The sequence below is a fragment of the Eurosta solidaginis genome, chromosome 1 (assembly GCF_040869045.1).
Source record: "Eurosta solidaginis isolate ZX-2024a chromosome 1, ASM4086904v1, whole genome shotgun sequence".
NCBI classification, from domain to species: Eukaryota; Metazoa; Arthropoda; class Insecta; order Diptera; family Tephritidae; genus Eurosta; species Eurosta solidaginis.
This window is the reverse complement of record NC_090319.1, coordinates 297414593-297434020: the sequence shown is the minus strand read 5'-3', so window position 1 is coordinate 297434020 and position 19428 is coordinate 297414593. Positions and strand designations below refer to the sequence as shown.

The 19428-nt window shown below is 37.5% G+C and overlaps 1 protein-coding gene across 1 annotated transcript in view; it reads left to right on the top strand.

Annotated features, from left to right (window-relative positions):
- Window positions 1-5677: 5677 nt before the first annotated feature.
- Sox100B overlaps window positions 5678-19428 on the top strand; it is a 54991-nt gene continuing 41240 nt past the window's right edge. Inside the window, exon 1 of the mRNA XM_067767393.1 lies at window positions 5678-6114. Within this exon, the coding sequence (XP_067623494.1) occupies window positions 5909-6114 (206 nt within the window). The 5' untranslated portion in view covers window positions 5678-5908. The remainder of the gene's footprint in view (window positions 6115-19428) is intronic.

Sequence of the window (19428 nt, the reverse complement as noted above, 5' to 3'; positions counted from 1 at the left end):
ACTCATTGCATTAGACAAATGCAGCAAGTAGTACATAACAAGTTGTATTTCAAAGCCTTGAACAAGCTTGGATTATATTTATTTAACTTTTTTTAACAATTTTCCTTTAGTAATTTTTTTGTAGATTCCTGCAGTCAATTACTGTGGCACATCCAACGCACCGCCAATGTACGGTCGTCTGTCTGTCCGCTTTGCATTATAGTTCGACCAACTTTAAAGAACTCAAGGAAAATTGAAAAGCGCATTGGGGTTTGTGGCTTCACTACACTTGTATAAAAAAAGTCGTTTTCTGTCCCTATTTCCCTTTGAATTCTTAAACCTTTAAAGCTATGCAACGGATTTTGATGCGTTTTTTTTTAAATAGATATAGTGATTGAAGAGGAAGGTTTACATGTATAATAACATCCATTAAATAGTGGAGAACCACTCTTATTTTTGAAGTTTCCAATGTGATATCGTAAATAATTACATTTTTTTCGCTTCCATTGCAAACGTAGGCTGAACCCTACGAGGTTTATCAAAATAATGTACTAAGTATTGTACAATTGGTGGAGAGGTAGCTTAGAACTAGGAGACGGACATAGGATACTTATTATCCCGTTCTGGCTAGGGTCTTGAGATCAAAACGTGGACCTGGGTAATCCTGGGATGTGTTTGTGCAATATGGGTATCAAATGGAAACTGTTTATGAGTAATTTGATACGGGGCATTTTTGGTATCCCTGTGTGACTAGGGTCTCGAGATATAGGCCAAAACGTGGACCCGGGTACCCCTAGAATGTGTTTATAGAATATGGATATCAATTGAATGCTGTTGATGAGTACTTTAGTACAGGGTAGTTTTCATACCTATTGGTGACTAGGGTCTCGAGATATAGGCCAAAACGTGGATCACGGTAACATTAGGATGTGTTTTTACATTATAGCTATCAAATTGATGCTGTTGCAGAGTGCTTTAGTACAGAGCAATATCTATAAGGCTGGGTGACTAGGGTCTCGAGATATAGACCAAAGCGTGGACCCGGATAGCCCTAGAATGTGTGTGTAATATGGATATCAAATGAAAGCTGTTGTTGAGAGCTTGAAAGTAATTTTCATTCTTATATTCGATTAAATCGCATCAACCTGGCAAAACTGATAAATATGCATGCGAAGCCGAAATAAAGACATGAATTAATAATACCCACATACCTACTTACATACGTCCTATTCGATTTGCCTAATTTGGTATATAAATTTGCCAATATTAGTATTTACAATCCTTTTTCCGGGAAGTAGACCAGAGATGGTTGGACTGGGACTGGGATTAGGACTAGGACTGGGACTGAGACTCGGAGTGGGATTGGGACTCGGAATGGGACTGGAACAAAATACATACCACTCTCTGGGACTGGCAATAAGGGATGAGAAGAACTTGAGAGAAGAGAAAAGAGGAAAGGAGAAGGAGACTGAGAAAGAGATAGAATGAGACGAAGATAGAGATAGATGAAGTGAAAAAGACGAAGGGAGGAGTGAATAAAAGGATTAAGAAAAAGTGAAGAGGGGGGAGGGCAGAGTTAGACGGAAAAAGCTTATTTAAATGTATGCAGATCGACCAAATTTAGGGCAGAAAAACGTTTGCCGGGTCTGCAAATAACCTTATTTGTTTCTCTGTGTGGGTGTATATGCTCGGTGGCACAAATACATATAAATATGTACAATACATTTTTGAGCAAGTTTTATTGAGCAAAACACTGTAACATGAAACCAAAAATATAGGACCTCATTCTCTATCACGAAACGAACGTTCGTTTCGAATCAGAGACGAATAGCTAGTGTACTTGCACTACAATATGATGGCAATATATCACTTGACAATCGCTTTCGCCTTCCTGTTTGACATAAAATAAGAAATGTAAAGGCCGAACGAAAATAATATAGGATGACATTGTTAAACGAAATCGTTTGGATAATGCTCAGAATAATAATATAAAAAACTAACAAACACGCAAATATGGGGCCGATTTAGTACCTACAATTCACTTAGATATTTGATGTTGATAGCACCGTAGCACAGAGGTGCGCGTCTCCGCTATTAAGCACAACTCGTTTTGTAGCAAATGTGTGAGGGTGTATTGGAATTTTTATACTCAGTTGAGCAGAGCTCACAGAGTATATTAAGTTTGATTGGATAACGGTTGGTTGTACATATATAAAGGAATCGAGATAGATATAGACTTCCATATATCAAAATAATCAGGAACGAAAAAAAATTTGATTGAGCCATGTCCGTCCGTCCGTCCGCCGTTAACACGATAACTTGAGTAAATTTTGAGGCATCTTGATGAAATTTGGTATGTAGGTTCCTGCGCACTCATTTCAGATAGCTATTTAAAATGAACGATATCGGACTATAACCACGCCCACTTTTTCGATATCGAAAATTTCGAAAAACCGAAAAAGTGCCATAATTCATTACAAAAGACAGATAAAGCGACGAAACTTGGTAGATGAGTTGAACTTATGACGCAGAATAGAAAATTAGTAAAATTTTGGACAATGGGCGTGGCACCGCCCACTTTTAAAAGAAGGTAATTTAAAATTTTTGCAAGCTGTAATTTGGCAGTCGTTGAAGATATCATGATGAAATTTAGCAGGAACGTTACTCCTATTACTATATACACGCTTACTAAAAATTAGCAAAATCGGAGAAGGACCACGCCCACTTTAAAAAAAAAAATTTTAAAGTAAAATTTTAACAAACAATTTAATATCTTTACAGTATATAAGTAAATTATGTCAACATTCAACTCCAGTAATGATGTGGTGCAACAAAATACAAAAATAAAAGAAAATTTCAAAATGGGCGTGGCTCCGCCCTTTTTCATTTAATTTGTCTAGGATACTTTTAACGCCATAAGTCTAACAAAAATTAACCAATCCTTTTGAAATTTGGTAGGGGCATAGATTTTATGACGTTAACTGTTTTCTGTGAAAATGGGCTGAATCGGTTGATGCCACGCCCTGTTTTTATACACAGTCGTCCGTCTGTCCTTCCGCATGGCCGTTAACGCGATAACTTGAGCAAAAATCGACATATCTTTAATGAACTTAGTTCACGTACTTACTTGAACTCACTTTATCTTGGTATGAAAAATGAACGAAATCCGACTATGACCACGCCCACTTTTTCGATATCGAAAATTACGAAAAATGAAAAAAATGCCATAATTCTATATCAAATACGAAAAAAGGGATGAAACGTTGTAACTGGATTGTTTTGTTGACGCGAAATATAACTTTAGAAAAAACTTTATAAAATGGTTGTGACACCTACCATATTATGTAGAAGAAAATGATAAAGTTCTGCAGGGCGAAATAAAAAACCCTTAAAATCTTGGCAGGTATTACATATATAAATATAAATATATAAAAAATCTAGGTCACCCTGGTCCACATTTTGGTGGATATCTGGAAAATGCCTTCACATATACAACTACCACCACTCCCTTTTAAAACTCTCATTAATACCTTTAATTTGATACCCATATCGTACAAACAATTCTAGAGTCACCCCTGGTCCACCTTTGTGGAGATATTTCGAAACGGCGTACACCTATAGAACTAAGGCCCACTCCCTTTTAAAATAGTCATTAACACCTTTCGTTTGATGCCCATATTGTACAAACAAATTCTAGGGTCACCCCTGGTCCACCTTTATGGCGATATCTCGAAACGGCGTCCACCTATGGAACTAAGGATTACTCCCTCTTAAAATACTCATTAACACCTTTCATTTGATATCCATGTTGTACAAACAAATTCTAGGGTCACCCCTAGTCCACCTTTATGGCGATATCTCGAAACTGCGTTCACCAATGGAACTAAGGATTACTCCCTTTTAAAATACTCATTAACACCTTTCATTTGATACCCATATCGTACAAACGCATTCTAGAGTCAACTCTGATCCACCTTTATGGCTATATCCCTAAATGGCGTCCACCTATAGAACTATGGCCCACTCCCTCATAAAATACTCTTTAATGCCTTTCATTTGATACGCATGTCATACAAACACATTCCAGGGTTTCCCTCGGTTCATTTTCCTACATGGTTATTTTCCCTTATGTTGTCACCATAGCTCTCAACTGAGTATGTAATGTTCGGTTACACCCGAACTTAACCTTCCTTACTTGTTAGGTATGCAGTTGTTTGTGTATTGGCCTAGACCTACAACTTCAGATTGCACTACTGTTACACAATATATTTGGTAAAGGAAAATTAAGTTAGGATGAACTGATCCATTAGTAAAACCCCCACATAAAATATACCACGTAAACTTAATGTATCCGTAGTGTTAGACAAGAACTGACAAGAACTACGATTTATCTTATGAAATAACACTGTCCTTGTGGTAAATACTAGAAGTATTCTAGCGAATCTACAGCATTTGTCCGTTCTGGGGTTTTAACCTTCAGAAGGCGGTACACGATCACAAGATCCTTCGTATCTGTTCCTTACTTTGTTGGTCTAATAGTGCTAGAGTTGCATACTCGTATAATCTTTGGAAACTTGCAACCCCAACTTTTTGTCAAGCCTTTCCTGCTTGGTTGAGCTTATGCAGTTTTTGACACATCTTAAGCCCACTGAACGTAATTGACACGATGGTGAGATTATGTTCTCGAGGAAACTCGAGTCTTATCGTTAGCTCCCTTTGAATTCGCAAATTAATCTGGAGTCTCGTCGTTCATTACCTTGGACTTGTCAACCACTTTTATTCGTTGCTCTATACATTCTTATTTTTCAGCTACAGGTTTTAAGGTACACGGTTTCTCGTTACAGGAAGCTGCCCAGCCGTCTGCCTTGCAGTTTTAGACATACATGTCTCGCCATTGTAGATAGTTTACCCTATGATCCCGGGACTCGGATATTTCCTCCCTTTTACTTAATTTTAAAAACAGGTTTGTCGCTCTCAGTGATCGCTGCTATTCGTTTCGCATGTGGTCATTTATGCAGTATCCAGAGATATACGGGCTTATGTCAACGCTCGGTTACCAGCTCGGATGTGTCGACCGCAGCTCTCTAGTGGTTGACAATTATAAATTCTGTTCAGTATTGTGATAGGACTCCCTTTTTTATCTACTCATTGCTTAGGGGTGACTATTACACATTTAACATAGGACGTTGCTATCTTTGCAAATCAGCGGAGCAATTTAGATAGTGTATATATGTACGTACGACTACTACTTACACATACATACATATATAAACCTACAATCGTATTGACATACACTCCTACAAACATATGTGCTCATCATAAAAAATCGACAAAACTTGGCTCAACTAGAACGCGACTTGTCGGCTTTAACTGTATAACTCTGACAGACACCCTTACATATATTTACATTCCCATAGTTCGAAACGTTAGTTCGGCAAAAGATCGTACAAAACGATCGTAAGGCGTGCTTCATGGTTGTGTCGTTATCTTAAAGATTGTCGATGTTGGAGCTCTTAGTGGGGCTGATGTATTTTGTTTTTGTGTGAAATTGTTTACTTGCAGTGCTGGAGACATTTGCGCTTATGTATATGTCAGTGTATAGGTGCAATACATTTATGTTGGTGGTTGGCAGTTAAGACTGATTCCTCAGCGCAGATCAGCAATCGGTGACGACAGTTTTTGTCGACGGTTTGAGTAATGCGCGCAACTTTGAAAACGCTTACGGAAAAAGACCAATGCACTTTTTGTGGCGCTTATTTGTAGCACGTGGAATGCTTAAACGATGTAAAAAGTGTATGAGTGCATGAGTGTTCAAAAATTACAAAAAAAAAGTGTATATGAAAAATTCACAAAAAACAAACAACGAAAGTTGAGTTAATTCATACTACATACCTATAAATAAAAAAAAATACTCTTTGCCTAAACTGTGATGGATACGGATAATAGTTCCTCTGACTCAAAACCATCTGGACGTTCCAAACCAGTTGAAACACTGGTTTTGGCCAATTATGTCGCTAAAGCGGAGCAGAAACGTAATGGCGTTGGCGGCGTCCGTAAAGAGGATGAACGCATTACGACGGCAGTGATGAAGGTGTTGGAAGGATACGATTGGAATTTGGTGCAAGCAACTGCAAAGTGAGTGTATAGATAACTGAACAGGGCTATCGATTTTGTTGCACCCTTTTGCGTACCAAGTGTGATCACATTAATCAAAGACGATAATTTATGGCACTCATCTACTTTGTTGGCCCCCAAGGGAGAAAGAGGGAGAGTCGAAAGTAAAAATTAAGAGAGAAAATGAAAAGTAATGAGAGAGGGCAGAATATAGGCGAATAAGTTTGGAGGGAGGTGTGTTAAAAAAGGGAAGGTGAAAGGCGACCGAAAGAAGCTAGGGAAAAATTCGAGGATGTTGGGAGATAAGCCAAAAGAGATAGGGGGCAGAAAAGAAAAAAAAGAAAAGAGGAAGGAGAAAAATTGTCAAAAGGAAAGAGGGTAAAAGAAAGAGAAAGAGCGGCGAAATAGAGGAGTAAGGGATGAAATGAGGGGGGGAGGAAAGGAAAAGTTAGAGGAGTGGAACAGAGGAGAGAAGTGAAGCAAACAGGAAAAATGGAGGAGACGGGTGGGCCAGGGGAAAGGAACCGAGGAAAGGAAAACGTTGAAGGAAAGGGGAGAGGCGAAAAGCGAAGGAAAAAGGGAAGGCAAATAGAAAAGAGTACGACAGGGGAAAGGAGAGAAAGAATAAGACCCGAGGTAAGTAAACGTAGGAGCAAAAATAAGACCACTGCAAAACTAAACTTCAAAAGCTTATAAAGCTACATAGATACCACTTTTCAAAGAGGTACTGTAAAAAACATTAGGGATAGATGGATCTAAAAATAGTAAGCAGATATGTAGAGGCAAAATGAAAGGTGCGGTGCCGTCACCTTTGCTGTGGCTCATTACTTTAAAAATAACCCAGGAGAACTCGACACAAATGCTGTGAAGATTATGGCATATGCTGACAATATGAATGATTGAAAAAACTAAGTTGGTGGGCCACATTCTTAAGCGCCAGAGAAGACGGATCCGCTACTCTTCATGAGGGAATAAAAACAACATACATCTTAATAACCAAGGCTAAATGGCCAGCAATTAACCCTCGCAATTACCAGAGACTGACAATCGATTGTAAGCTTAACTACAAAGCGAGACTCAGGAAATCTGTGTGCTGAAAGAATACTCAGAGGGAGCATAATATTATTTTTTATTTACTTCAAGCGGGAACTTTCAATTCTGAAAAAGATTACTAAGTCCGCAAACTGCAGTCTGAGGGCATTGTTGAACCTATCCTTTCAAGTAGGAATGTTTGGAATAGGGTAGAGTTTCAGCTATTAACGACATACAAATCTATACAGACGACTCCAAAATGCATCTAGGTATAAGAGCGGCAATCTATTCGTATTCTCTAGATAAGCTGTCGCTGTTTGGCAAGCCTGTAAATCACTAGAGGTCCAGAACCTAACTGGCCCTTGCCTGTTTGACAATTGTGCAGCAATGAAGTCGCTAGCTGCACCATACACCAGCCCAAAGCTAGGGCAAGCAACTTTAGGCTGCGTTAACGGACTCTCTAGAAAAATCCATTAGCTGCATTTCTGGTGAACGGGGAAGCGAAAAAATTATAGGATTGATGAGCTTTCATGAATGAGCCCAGCGAAAGGAAATTAGGGAACAACCAGTGTCCAAGTAGAGATACCTTTAGGCGCAACTAAGGGAGAAATTCGAAATATCTACGTGAAGTAAGCTCAGAAAAAGTGGAAGAGCACCATGAGCTGTGTAATATCAAGAGCTACATGGCCAGACTACGATGAATGAAGGACAAAAAGTGTACTGATCCGGCACTCATAAAGTTAAACTATCCAGAATCAATCCCGACACACAAAATGTATGCCCTACTTTCAATCTTGGTTTTTAGTTGTCTAATTACGCACATATGTAGACGTATTTGAAGGATTATTCACTGTAACAGCCTTAAGCCTTCCTACAAGGCACATCAGTCGCCAATTGGTCACATCAAGGGATCATAATCATTCCTCCGCATAATTTAGCCTAGAGAGGGTTGCCGCTGTGTTTTATTTCACTGGACTATGTTGATGTCTGCGCAAAGCTCGTACAGCTCATCATCTTCGGTACTCGCCGTCGCAAACGCGTAGAGGTTCATAAATCATTCGAAGGACCTTTCTGTCGAACACTTCCAGAGTCGCCGCATCTGATGTTATCATGGTCCATGCTTCTGCACCATACAGCAGGACGGGTGCGATAAGTGACTTGCAGAGCATGATTTGCTTTGTTAGCATTTATTGGCAAGAGTGGTTCCTCGCTATATTTTAAAGCTGATGTTGTTGTTTGATGTTAATGCTGGTTCCCAAATAAACGAAGTCTTTTACTATTTCGAAATTCTGGTTGCCATCCGGCGGCGTGGTATGCGCGAATGTACAGACTCTTTGCCCGAATACAGGGGGTACGTTTTGCCCTCATTCCTTATCAACCACATCGTCTTGGTGCATATTTTTATGCATGTACCTCGTACTGGATATGACCATCTTTCGAGCACCGGGGAAGCTCATCAGACCCATCAGTCCATTAACAGAGGTTTCATTGTGTAGGCTGAAATTTTGGACCATGGGACCGAAAAAACATCTTCTTTGTCCATCCTAGCGTTAAGTTGCTAAGCAGGGGGCAGCGCTGGTTTGTGCGTTCTAAGCGTTCATAGAGAGTGAATTCGCGTCATAGTCTTTTTCCTCTTTCAATGCATGGGCGCAGATGAATGGTATATTAAAAAAATTTATTCGGATAGCGGCGGGACGTCAATCCACAGGCGTGAACGTCAGTATTTAGCAACGAAGCCCTCCTCCCTCTACGAGCCCGATGCCGAATCTGGGCTTATGTGCATTTCCACTCCATGTAGATGTCACAATTTTTAATTTTCTTCTTTCCTTGCTTCGGCTATCGCATTTCTTGTATGGTAGTGATGTCGGCTATTGCTTCCACGAGAAAATAAAATAGCCGGCCATCTACACCAATCCCATTAAGGGAACGAACAGGTGCATTCATCATAGTCCCTTAAACGTTTGCAGATAAGTATGACTTGCACGTTTATATAGCGAGCCGTTTGATCCAGGACCGACGCCAGTTTGCAGCCGCACTTTACAGTGATCAGATGCTGCTGATGGAGTTCCCCAGCAAGCCCTTTAACCGATTATGGCGAAGTGATCTAACTTGATTATCGCCTTTTTACATTTGCTGCGTCAACCGCATGGAAAAGGAATAACCCTGACCATTTCCTCGTGAATAGCGATTAGAAGCTTTTCACACTTACGCGGTCTTCTAAACAGGGCTCGACACTCCATCTGTACATGTTATATTAAATTTCACTTCTTAATTTGCTAATAACTATAACAACAAATATCTAATAAAAGGAATTTGATAATCAAATATTGCAATGAGTTATCACAGTCCTCTTTGTTTGCGTACTTTATCACACAGCAATTGCTTTTATGTCATCGATTTTCAAGTTTGAAAATTGCTTGTTGTTTTATATTAGTCGATGTTTTATTAGCTATTGGGTTCCTACTAGATTAATGCCAAAAAAAGACTGAATATACTCATGAATAATGAGTCATTTAATATTTATTTATTTAATGAATTGAACGTTTTAGTGAATTGCAGTCAATATAGATATGATATATATATATGATTACTAAAAGACCCGGCAGTCGTTGTTCTGTCCCAATTTTTAGTCTATCTGCATAAGTTTGAAGAAGTTTTTACCTCTTTCTCTTCGTCCACCTCTAACTCTCCCACCATTTTCTTATCCTTTTATTAACCTTTCTCTGCATTTCTTTTTCGGTGTCTCTTTCTCTCTTTCCGTTTTTCCCCCACTTTTTTCCGCTCCATTTATTCTTATCCCTCTATCTCAGTCGTCCCTGGTTCATTTTCAGGAAAAAAGTGTCGTTTATACTAATCTACCTATGGTAGACCACATTTCAGGAAATCGAACCATGAATAGAATTTATTCGAGTAGATCGGTCCTTGGTCTACCTCCCGGAAAAAAGTGTCGTAAATACTTATAAAGGTTATCTATATACCAAATTTCAGGCAAATTGAACCGTGAATAGAATTTAGAATTCTTCGGGTTGCTGTGGAGCGACCTTGCAAATTTTAAAAAATCGGCGGAGTAGTTTCGGATTCCATAAGCTTACATTAGTTTAAACGGTTTTATTTAGCTTTTTTAGCTTTAACAGGCTGCACGGTCGTTGTGAACGAGTTTTGTAATTGAAATTTAAGTAACTTCTCGATAAGCTACAAGCTTGAAACTTGCAATATAGTTCAGAACCCGATGACAACGCAATAATAAGAAAAACAAGTAAGGACGTGACTGTCTTCGGCTGTGCCGAAGACTTGATACCTTTCATGAATGGGGCTGAACAATAATCGTATCCCGTTCACAATCTCCAAATAATCGGATCTATAAGATAAGAAATATATAGTGAACAGATGTACATACCTAAAGGATTTTTAAGATAAATATAAAATAAAAAATGGCAAAAAACCCCCTTATCTGAACGATCGGTTGTATGGGATATATATTATATATAGCTCCGATCGAAATGATTTTTACAGGAAATCTTCTATGATATATTAGAATATATATCACCAAGTTTAACGTTTTTATATTGGAAATTAAGGGAGAAATTGCCAAAAATCTTTCTATCTGAACGATCGGTTGTATGGGATAGGTATATACTATATACATATAGCTCCGATCAGAGTGATTTTTTTTTAGGAAATCTTCTATGATATATTAGAATAAATATCACCAAGCTTAACGTTTTTATATTGGAAATTAAAGGAGAAATTGCCAAAAATCTTTCTATCTGAACGATCGGTTGTATGGGATATATACTATATATAGCTCCGATCAAAAATATTTTTTCAGAAAATCTTCTATGATATATTAAAATATATATCACCGAGTTTCACGTTTGTACTTTCTAAATTGCGGCAGGAATGACCAAAATCGTTTTATCTGAACGATCGGTTGTATGGGATATATATTATATATAGGTCCGATCGAAATGATTTTTACAGGAAATCTTCTATGATATATTAAAATATATATTACCACGTTTAACGTTTTTATATTGGAAATTAAGGGAGAAATTGCCAAAAATCTTTCTATCTGAACGATCGGTTGTATGGGATAGGTATATACTATATACATATAGCTCCGATCAGAGTGATTTTTTTTAGGAAATCTTCTATGATATATTAGAATAAATATCACCAAGTTTACGTTTTTATATTGGAAATTAAAGGAGAAATTGCCAAAAATCTTTCTATCTGAACGATCGGTTGTATGGGATATATACTATATATAGCTCCGATCAAAATTATTTTTTCAGAAAATCTTCTATGATATATTAAAATATATATGACCGAGTTTCACGTTTATACTTTCTAAATTAAGGGAGAAATGGCCAAAAATCTTTCTATCTGAATGATCGGTTGTATAGGATATAACCATATATAGCTCCGATCAAAGTGATTTTTGCAGTATATCTTCTATGATATATTAAAATATATCACCGAGTTTCACGTTTATACTTTCTAAATTGCGGCAGGAATGACCAAAATCGTCTTATCTGAACGATCGGTTGTATGGGAGATATATGTTATAGTGGTCCGATCCTACCGGATCCGACAAATGTCTAATATAATACGAAAATACATCACTGTACCAAATTTTATTGAGATATCTCAAAATTTGAGGGACTAGTTTGCGTTCAAACAGACAGACGGAGATGGCTATATCATGAGTCTATCTTCTATATTTCTCAACGTTACAAACATCGGACCAAAGTTAATATACCATTTCATGTTCATGAAAGGTATAAAAATACTCCGATAGGTGGCGCATGGATCGATATATTAAAAAAAACGTATTTGTGAGCCGATTTGGTTCATATTTGGAACACATAATACATACATAAATAGAAAGCGACCTATGAAAAAAATCGCCGCTAGGTGGCGCAAGGATCGAGATATTCAAAAAAATTGTATTTGTATTCCGATTTGGTCCATATTTGAAACACCTAATACATACATGAATAGAAAGCGACCTTTGAAGTCCGATTTGGATCGTATTTGGAACAAATATTACATACAATCCGGTAGAAGTGGCATCAAAATATTTTGGAGTTCGATGGGGGACAAGCATACGTGGAACAGAGTCGAGTAAAGTCTTTGGATGGATTATGTGTTGAGGATTTAGATTGTCGCAAATTGTCAGGAAAGAGTCCTTGTAATAATGAGTCACTAAATGAACTAAATATAATGAGAAATATTAGGCAATTAAATAAAGACTAAAAACTTGAAAATAAAATAATAAAAAAAAATTTTAAGTTAAACGATTTTATTGAAAACAATACTTACATACATGAAGTAATAATAATACTAAAAGCTAGAAAATAATTAGGTTGGTCCTAGATACTAGTCATCACACTCCTCATCAATCTAGGGCGTTCATCAGACCATTAAATAAAAGCGTTGGACGCGTCAAATTTCTATTGACAGTAGGACGCACTGAACCCTAATAAGGTTATGCTACGCCTCACATATTTAGAAACTTTTATATTTTATATTTATCTTAAAACTCGCTTAGGTATGTACATCTGTTCACTATATATTTCTTATCTTATACAGCCGATTATATGGAGATTACGAATGGGATAAGATTATTGTTCAGCCCCATTTATGAAAGGTATGAAGTCTTCGGCACAGCCGGAGACAGTTCCGTCCTTACTTGTTTATATTGTTTAAGGTTTCAATATGTTATAATATTTGTTTTTTAGGGTATTAGTAAACTTAAATAAAATTTTAATTTCAACGTTCGTTGTACTGGTATGAATATTGCATTTATTTTGTTTTTGTACACAATTGTATGTTGTGTGTATTTTTCCTACATGTTTAAATTTTGCTCTGTAAATAAAAAAGTTTTTTATTTAGCTACTTTTTTAGTCGGGTGCTTGTGCTAATTGAAGGTAGAGATTAGTCATCAATTGACACTTGTTGCGCGTGCTGATTGGAAAGCTACTTTTAATAGGGGTATTCACGATGGAGTATGTAAATTGAAAAAATATCAACATTGAAATATATACATTGGTATCGTGAGGAAATAGAGGGGACATTAAACCAGGGGGGCGGGGGTTAAATCAGCCTCCTGTTATATCTTTTCAGTGATGTGGTTCTAAGCTGATCCAATAATTGCTTTCAACTTGATGTTATAATTTGACATTTGTTATCAAGAGCAGGATAATGTCTTTTTCTAAAAATTGTCTACTATTGCTCTAATTCCTTCTTGAACTATAAGGAATTCAAAATTATACTCTTCAATTCCAAAAGCTTTAATTTAAATAACAATTAAAGAAATAGCATTACTTAGTTTGGATACAGCTCCACATGTGCATTCATAATTACATTAGGGTGGCAAAAATAACACACGAAGTAAGCTCTTCTTGAATGGGTCACAGAAACCGTTGTTGCTTGGCAGCTCATCAAATACGGTCTCTTAATACTTATTGAAAAAATGTGCTAATTATAGTATTTTATTTTCGTGGGCTTTTACATATTTTATTTTATTTTTGGTAATACATCGAAAATAATTTTGATAGCAAAGCAAAATTTTTCCGATAGCAGCTTCATCGAATAAATACTCAAATCTCTTGGAGAAGAGTTGTTATCGATATCAAGCTGATAATTCGGCGACAACAAACCTAAACATGCCGATAATAAAAAAAGTGCGATAATTTTTCGTATTCAAAACTGAATATTTCCGAACCCTAGTAATAATTTCAAAATGTTACCAAATTGATCTCGAAACAGTCGGTGACCTAATCCCATAATTATTTCAAAATGGTAACAGAATGGTCTTAAGAAATTTTCTATTATAAATTTTCAAATTGATCTCGAATAATACCTAAAACAATATCTAAGTGATCTCAAAATAGTCTCGGAATTACTAAAAAGAAGTATCGAAATGATCCCAAAATTTTAGCAGAACAGTCCAGAAATTATCTAAAAATGGCGAGGGAAATCGTCCATGCTCGATCCCAAAAGTTACGAGCGAGACGGTTTTTCTGGTCTAAGCTTTGACGAACAACAATTATTTACAAATCCTTTTAATGACCTAATTAAGTTAAGTTCACATTGTGATACTTCTAACAGATCAGACGAGAGATTTAGCATTCCCGAAACCTATTTCGGCAAAAAAAGAGTTTTGAAAAACTCATCAGTGATAGTGAGAATATACTGAAAAACAAAAGTTAATCTCTGTAAAAAACATCTCACTGAGAAAGGCTTCTTGTGCATGGAAATCGGTTGTTATACTGACAAACTGAATTGTTTTTTCTGGTTAACCGTTAATAAAATTTTTATAAAAGCAACATAATTTTTGAAAGAGTTGTATTTCAAAAATTTTTCCCAATTTCATCTTTGAAGCTTCTCACAGATATTTGGGAAGACATCGACTGAGCGATAGTTAAAAGGTAATATTTATTCATATTCCTATAAGCCTTGCCTGGGAATGTAATGAGAAACTATGACCATATCCTCCCCAGAGATGCGTAGCAACACGTGTTTCTGTGGAAAAACGTGTTCGACCTTTTTTGGCCCACCCTAATATATATTTGTATTTTCAAACGACAAGCATATACAAAAAGCCTATCTAACTGACAGCAACAAAGTTTTATCACGGTCAGCATGTCATAGCTGCCAACATTTAATTGTCAACTATCATGAAAAGCTTGACCGGTGCGTCTATCGCCTGCATGCACTTGAAGTGTATTCTCAATGAACCCAGTAGCATAGATGATTGCCTCATGCTAAAAGAAGTTTAAATTTGAACTATGGTCTCGAGACAAACCAGTTTAGGCGTTACGCCATCTTCAATGTTTTGTGTTCACCAAGGCTTATATGAAACGCATTGGACTTGGCGTACCCTGCAGTGATCGAGTAAGTTCTCAACCTTCGAACAAAATTATTATATATCGACATTATATCGTCGTTAACGAACTGTAAAAAGAAATTAAACTAAATTTATTTCATATCTCTTCTATTAAAATATTTTTAATCTTAATTACAATCCCTTTAACCGGTGTCCTGAAATACGTTATTTTAAGCAAACTTAAAAGTTACGACCTTTCTATTAGGATAGGTCGACACAAGGCCGAAAGAAACCTTTTTCGATTGGTTTATGGACCTTTCGAGTGACCGATGCTGTAAGAGCAGAAAATCCTTTCTGGGTTTGATTTTACATTAGGTTAAGATACGGGTGCATGAGAACTTCCCACACTTCCGCTGGGGGAATTTTTTTCCATGTGAATGCACTCAGCGAGTGCCGGGTGGCGTTCGTACTACCATATTAATAGCTTTCTCTGATGAGCTTAAGTATGTTGGGTCTTCCCAAATTCGGCAAGATTGATGGAAAACCGTACGTACAGATAACTGAGTCACCTTGTTCTCAGAGCATAGGGGCAATAGCGCAATTAACTACGATGACAACCGTAAGTACGCGAAGTGCAGATTTGTTTAGTTTGAGGTATAAGCTAGTTTATATACTATCCAAACATGCCCGTAAGAACTTTGCAATCATCTCGGTTGGTCCACAGCAAATTTCCTCAGGACATAACTCAGCGGTGGTCGTACGGCGCTATCCATCTCCCTTATGTTCAACTCGGAACCTTTCCTGCAAAGTACCGGTCCTATGTGCTCACTAATCATCGGCGTATGCGACTAACATCGTTCCATATGCCATGAAGATTTCTAGAATTTCATTTACTATCAATATCGATACAAGAGCTGATAGCACACCACTCTGAGTCTGCTCCTAAGGTTGCGATGAGGACCCTACTCCTGAGCATGGAATCCATCTATGCAACCATAGAGTCTTGGGTTCTATGACGTAAACGTACCCTAGCTTACGTTTTAACGTTGTTCAAGGCATCCTAAATGTTGAGGAGGTCTGTCAAGGTATATAATTTCTCGAGGATGCTGATTACCTCTCAACCGATTTGTCTTTGCTTTGCGAGTTTTACTTCACTTGGTACTTCAATTCCTTAAAGCGTTTAGAGAACAATAAAATGCAAAGATGGGTTTACAATGAGAAGTACCATAGTTTTCAAAACCATTGGATCTATACATACGATTGCCTCAGGTGGATCAGCGCTCCAGGATCTTCCGATACCTATTATCAAAATGTCTTTCTTTGTTTACTACATAGTCCTAGTTAGGGTCTAGTGTCATTAAGGGGTTTGAAAACTCCTAACCCTGCGAGTTCTTTTTAAAACTTACTACATATTTTGAGTAATATATAAATGTTTGTATGTCCAATCAAGTATTCTTTAAAATTTGTATAGCATAGTCGACGACATGGCAATAAGGTTTCATTCAAACACATACATATATGAATATGAATAACATATACATACAAAGAAGCAACAGCATGAATGCATATTTTGATACAAATTTTGCTGGAACCTGTCATGGACATACCAACCGCCTGTTTCAACAATTTCAAATTGTGGTTGTTCGTTCCGGGCTTTGTGAAAGTAAAAGTAAAATTTCTATTGCAGTTATATCTTTAACTGGAAATTCTTTTCCTTAAATATTTGGTCTTTAAGCTCATTTCGGATTCTCATGGTCAGCTTAGAGATATAATTACATTTGAAAATCTCTAAAATCTACCAAACTACCTTTCCAGGTTGAAAGAACACTTTACGGTAGCTTTATTGCTATACAATTGTTTGTCGAGCTCAAAACCTAAACATACTGGTGTACGTCTAGAAAACTAATGTTTTTAAAGTAAGTAAACTCGCTGGCGGCCACCGTGGTGTGATGGTAGCGTGCTCCGCCTGCCACACCGTATGCCCTGGGTTCGCACCCCGGGCAAAGCAACATCAAAATTTTAGAAATAAGGTTTTTCAATTAGAAGAAAATTTTTCTAAGCGGGGTCGCCCCTCGGCAGTGTTTGGCAAGCGCTCCGGGTATATTTCTGCCATGAAAAGGTCTCAGTGAAAACTCATCTGCCTTGCAGATGCCGTTCGGAGTCGGCATAAAACATGTAGGTCTCGTCCGGCCAATTTGTAGGGAAAATCAGGAGGAGCACGACGCAAATTGGAAGAGAAGCTCGGCCTTAGATCTCTTCGGAGGTTATCGCGCTTTACATTTATTTATTTTATTTTTAAACTCGCCCAGAGGCTGTGGTTACACTTCAACAGAGATAAATTTATAAGAAACAAACAATATCGGGCTGTTTGGGGAGAGCTCTATCGGCTTCTTATCGGCAACAACCGATATGGACTTCGTATGGTTCTACTGATGATAATCGATCGCTAAATTATCGTTTAGTAGTCGATTGTTTATCGCCTCATTATCAGCAAATCGACAAACAACCGATAAAAAATTGCGAGTGGAAAACAAATCGACAATTTTCGATAAAAAATCGACAAGTTTTCAATAATAAATCGATAAAAAATCCATAAAGCTTTAATTATATATCGATAACTTGCGAATAGTTAGTCGGTAACCTCGCGAAAGTAAATCGGTAACTTTTCGAAAACAAATCGACAACTTTTCCATAAGAAATTGAATTTTTCCATAAAAAATTGATAGCACGCCGATAACAAATTGGTAAAATCCAATAACAAATCGATACATTTTCGACAGCAAATCGAATTTTTAGATACATAATCGACAACTTTTGATAGTTAATCAATAACTTTTCGATAACAAACCGATAACTCGTTGATGACCTTATTTATGGAAGGCACACCGACAAAAAACCAAGAAATGGATAATAAGCCCATATACCGCCGATAATAAACCGCTAATTCATGGATAACAAATTGTCAACGCTTCAGTTTTTTCCTCTCCCCTCCTTTTTTTTTCCTTTTGTTTCCTCTCCTTTCCTTTTTTCTTCTCCTTTTTCTTGTAGCAGTGCTCCACGCCATCCTAAGATGGAATTACCCACAAATGCTCCAACGGAAGTTCAAGGAAACTTTGTCTTGGTTAAAACGGCCGGGTTCTTGAGTGCTGGATTTCTTCGTAGTGTTTGCGGAGATGGCTCCTTATGTTTCTGGAAAGCGAGCCTCTTCAATCAGTTGTCTGTTAGGATGCCCAGCTTTTTGAGTATCAAACAGAAACTGTTTGTTTAGCATTTCGTTTCTCTCCTTTATGAGGGAATGCGTGTAGATGGTACTGTGTAGATGGTGCTGTGGCTAAATAAGAAGACATCCCGTGGCATTTGCCTTTATTGTGTTTAACTTTTCTTTACTTTGCTTTCCTTGCTTTAGCTTCGTTACCATTATCCACATAATTAACGGTATTGTTGTTATACTGATATTTGCATTCCTCTTTTTCTTCTGCTCCATCCCCATCACATTTACTGCAAATTTCCTTTTGTCTTTTAATTTCCCCTTTGTATTTTATCGATTTGTATTGCTCCTTTCGTTAACTTCCATGAACTGATTTGCTGTCTGATTTACGCTCCGACGTACATTGTTCCCACGTTATTCTACAATGTGGTGACTACACTTACCTTTACATTCTGTATTCAGATATACGGCATACCAATCTCATCCATTACGATTACGCTTACAGTAACCAATGTCTCGAATACGTAGAATGAATTCAATTCAAACATGCAAGCAGCTTAGAAAATCTGATTCTTGTTTAAATCGAAGAAATGGTAACGTTTCCGATTTTGGAAAAATTTGGCGGTTCATTTCGAATTACTTCCTCTGACCCAGCGGGTTAGGGGGCTTAGAATATACACGCGGTAGGTATGCCTATCGTAAGAGGCGACTAACATACCATATTGATTCAAGGGCTTGTGTAGCGCAACACTTTCAAGGGGGGGGGGGGGGGGGGGTTGGTGCCAGTGCAATATATAGCTTCTCCCATCCAATTGTCAAACCTACCTACACGTGTCGAATCCTGTTTCATTAATAGGCGAGGCTCTCGCGAACCCCGATGCAGCCTTATGGATCTAGGGGGTAGGAGTGCGGGATGGCCTAGAAAGTTGCATGTGGTCATACCAAATCGTTCCCGGGATGGTCGGGCTAGTTCCTCTATGGTGCTTTTTACCGGAACGTGCCGGATCTGCATCTGGTAAGTAAGGTCTGGCGTAAGTTTTTCGCGTTTCCTGAACATGGAATTTTTGAGTTGATTGCTGTGTTGATATAGATGTGCGATATTGTAACTAAATATCTCCAGATGACAGCATCAGTCATTTCCCACAATAAAAATTTTATAACTTTTGTCACTATGCAGGTTTTCCAGGTTTTGAAAATGAATGAAATAATTTTTTTTTACTGTCGAAGTTTTTGCTTATCTTTTAGCAAAAAACAAAAACCA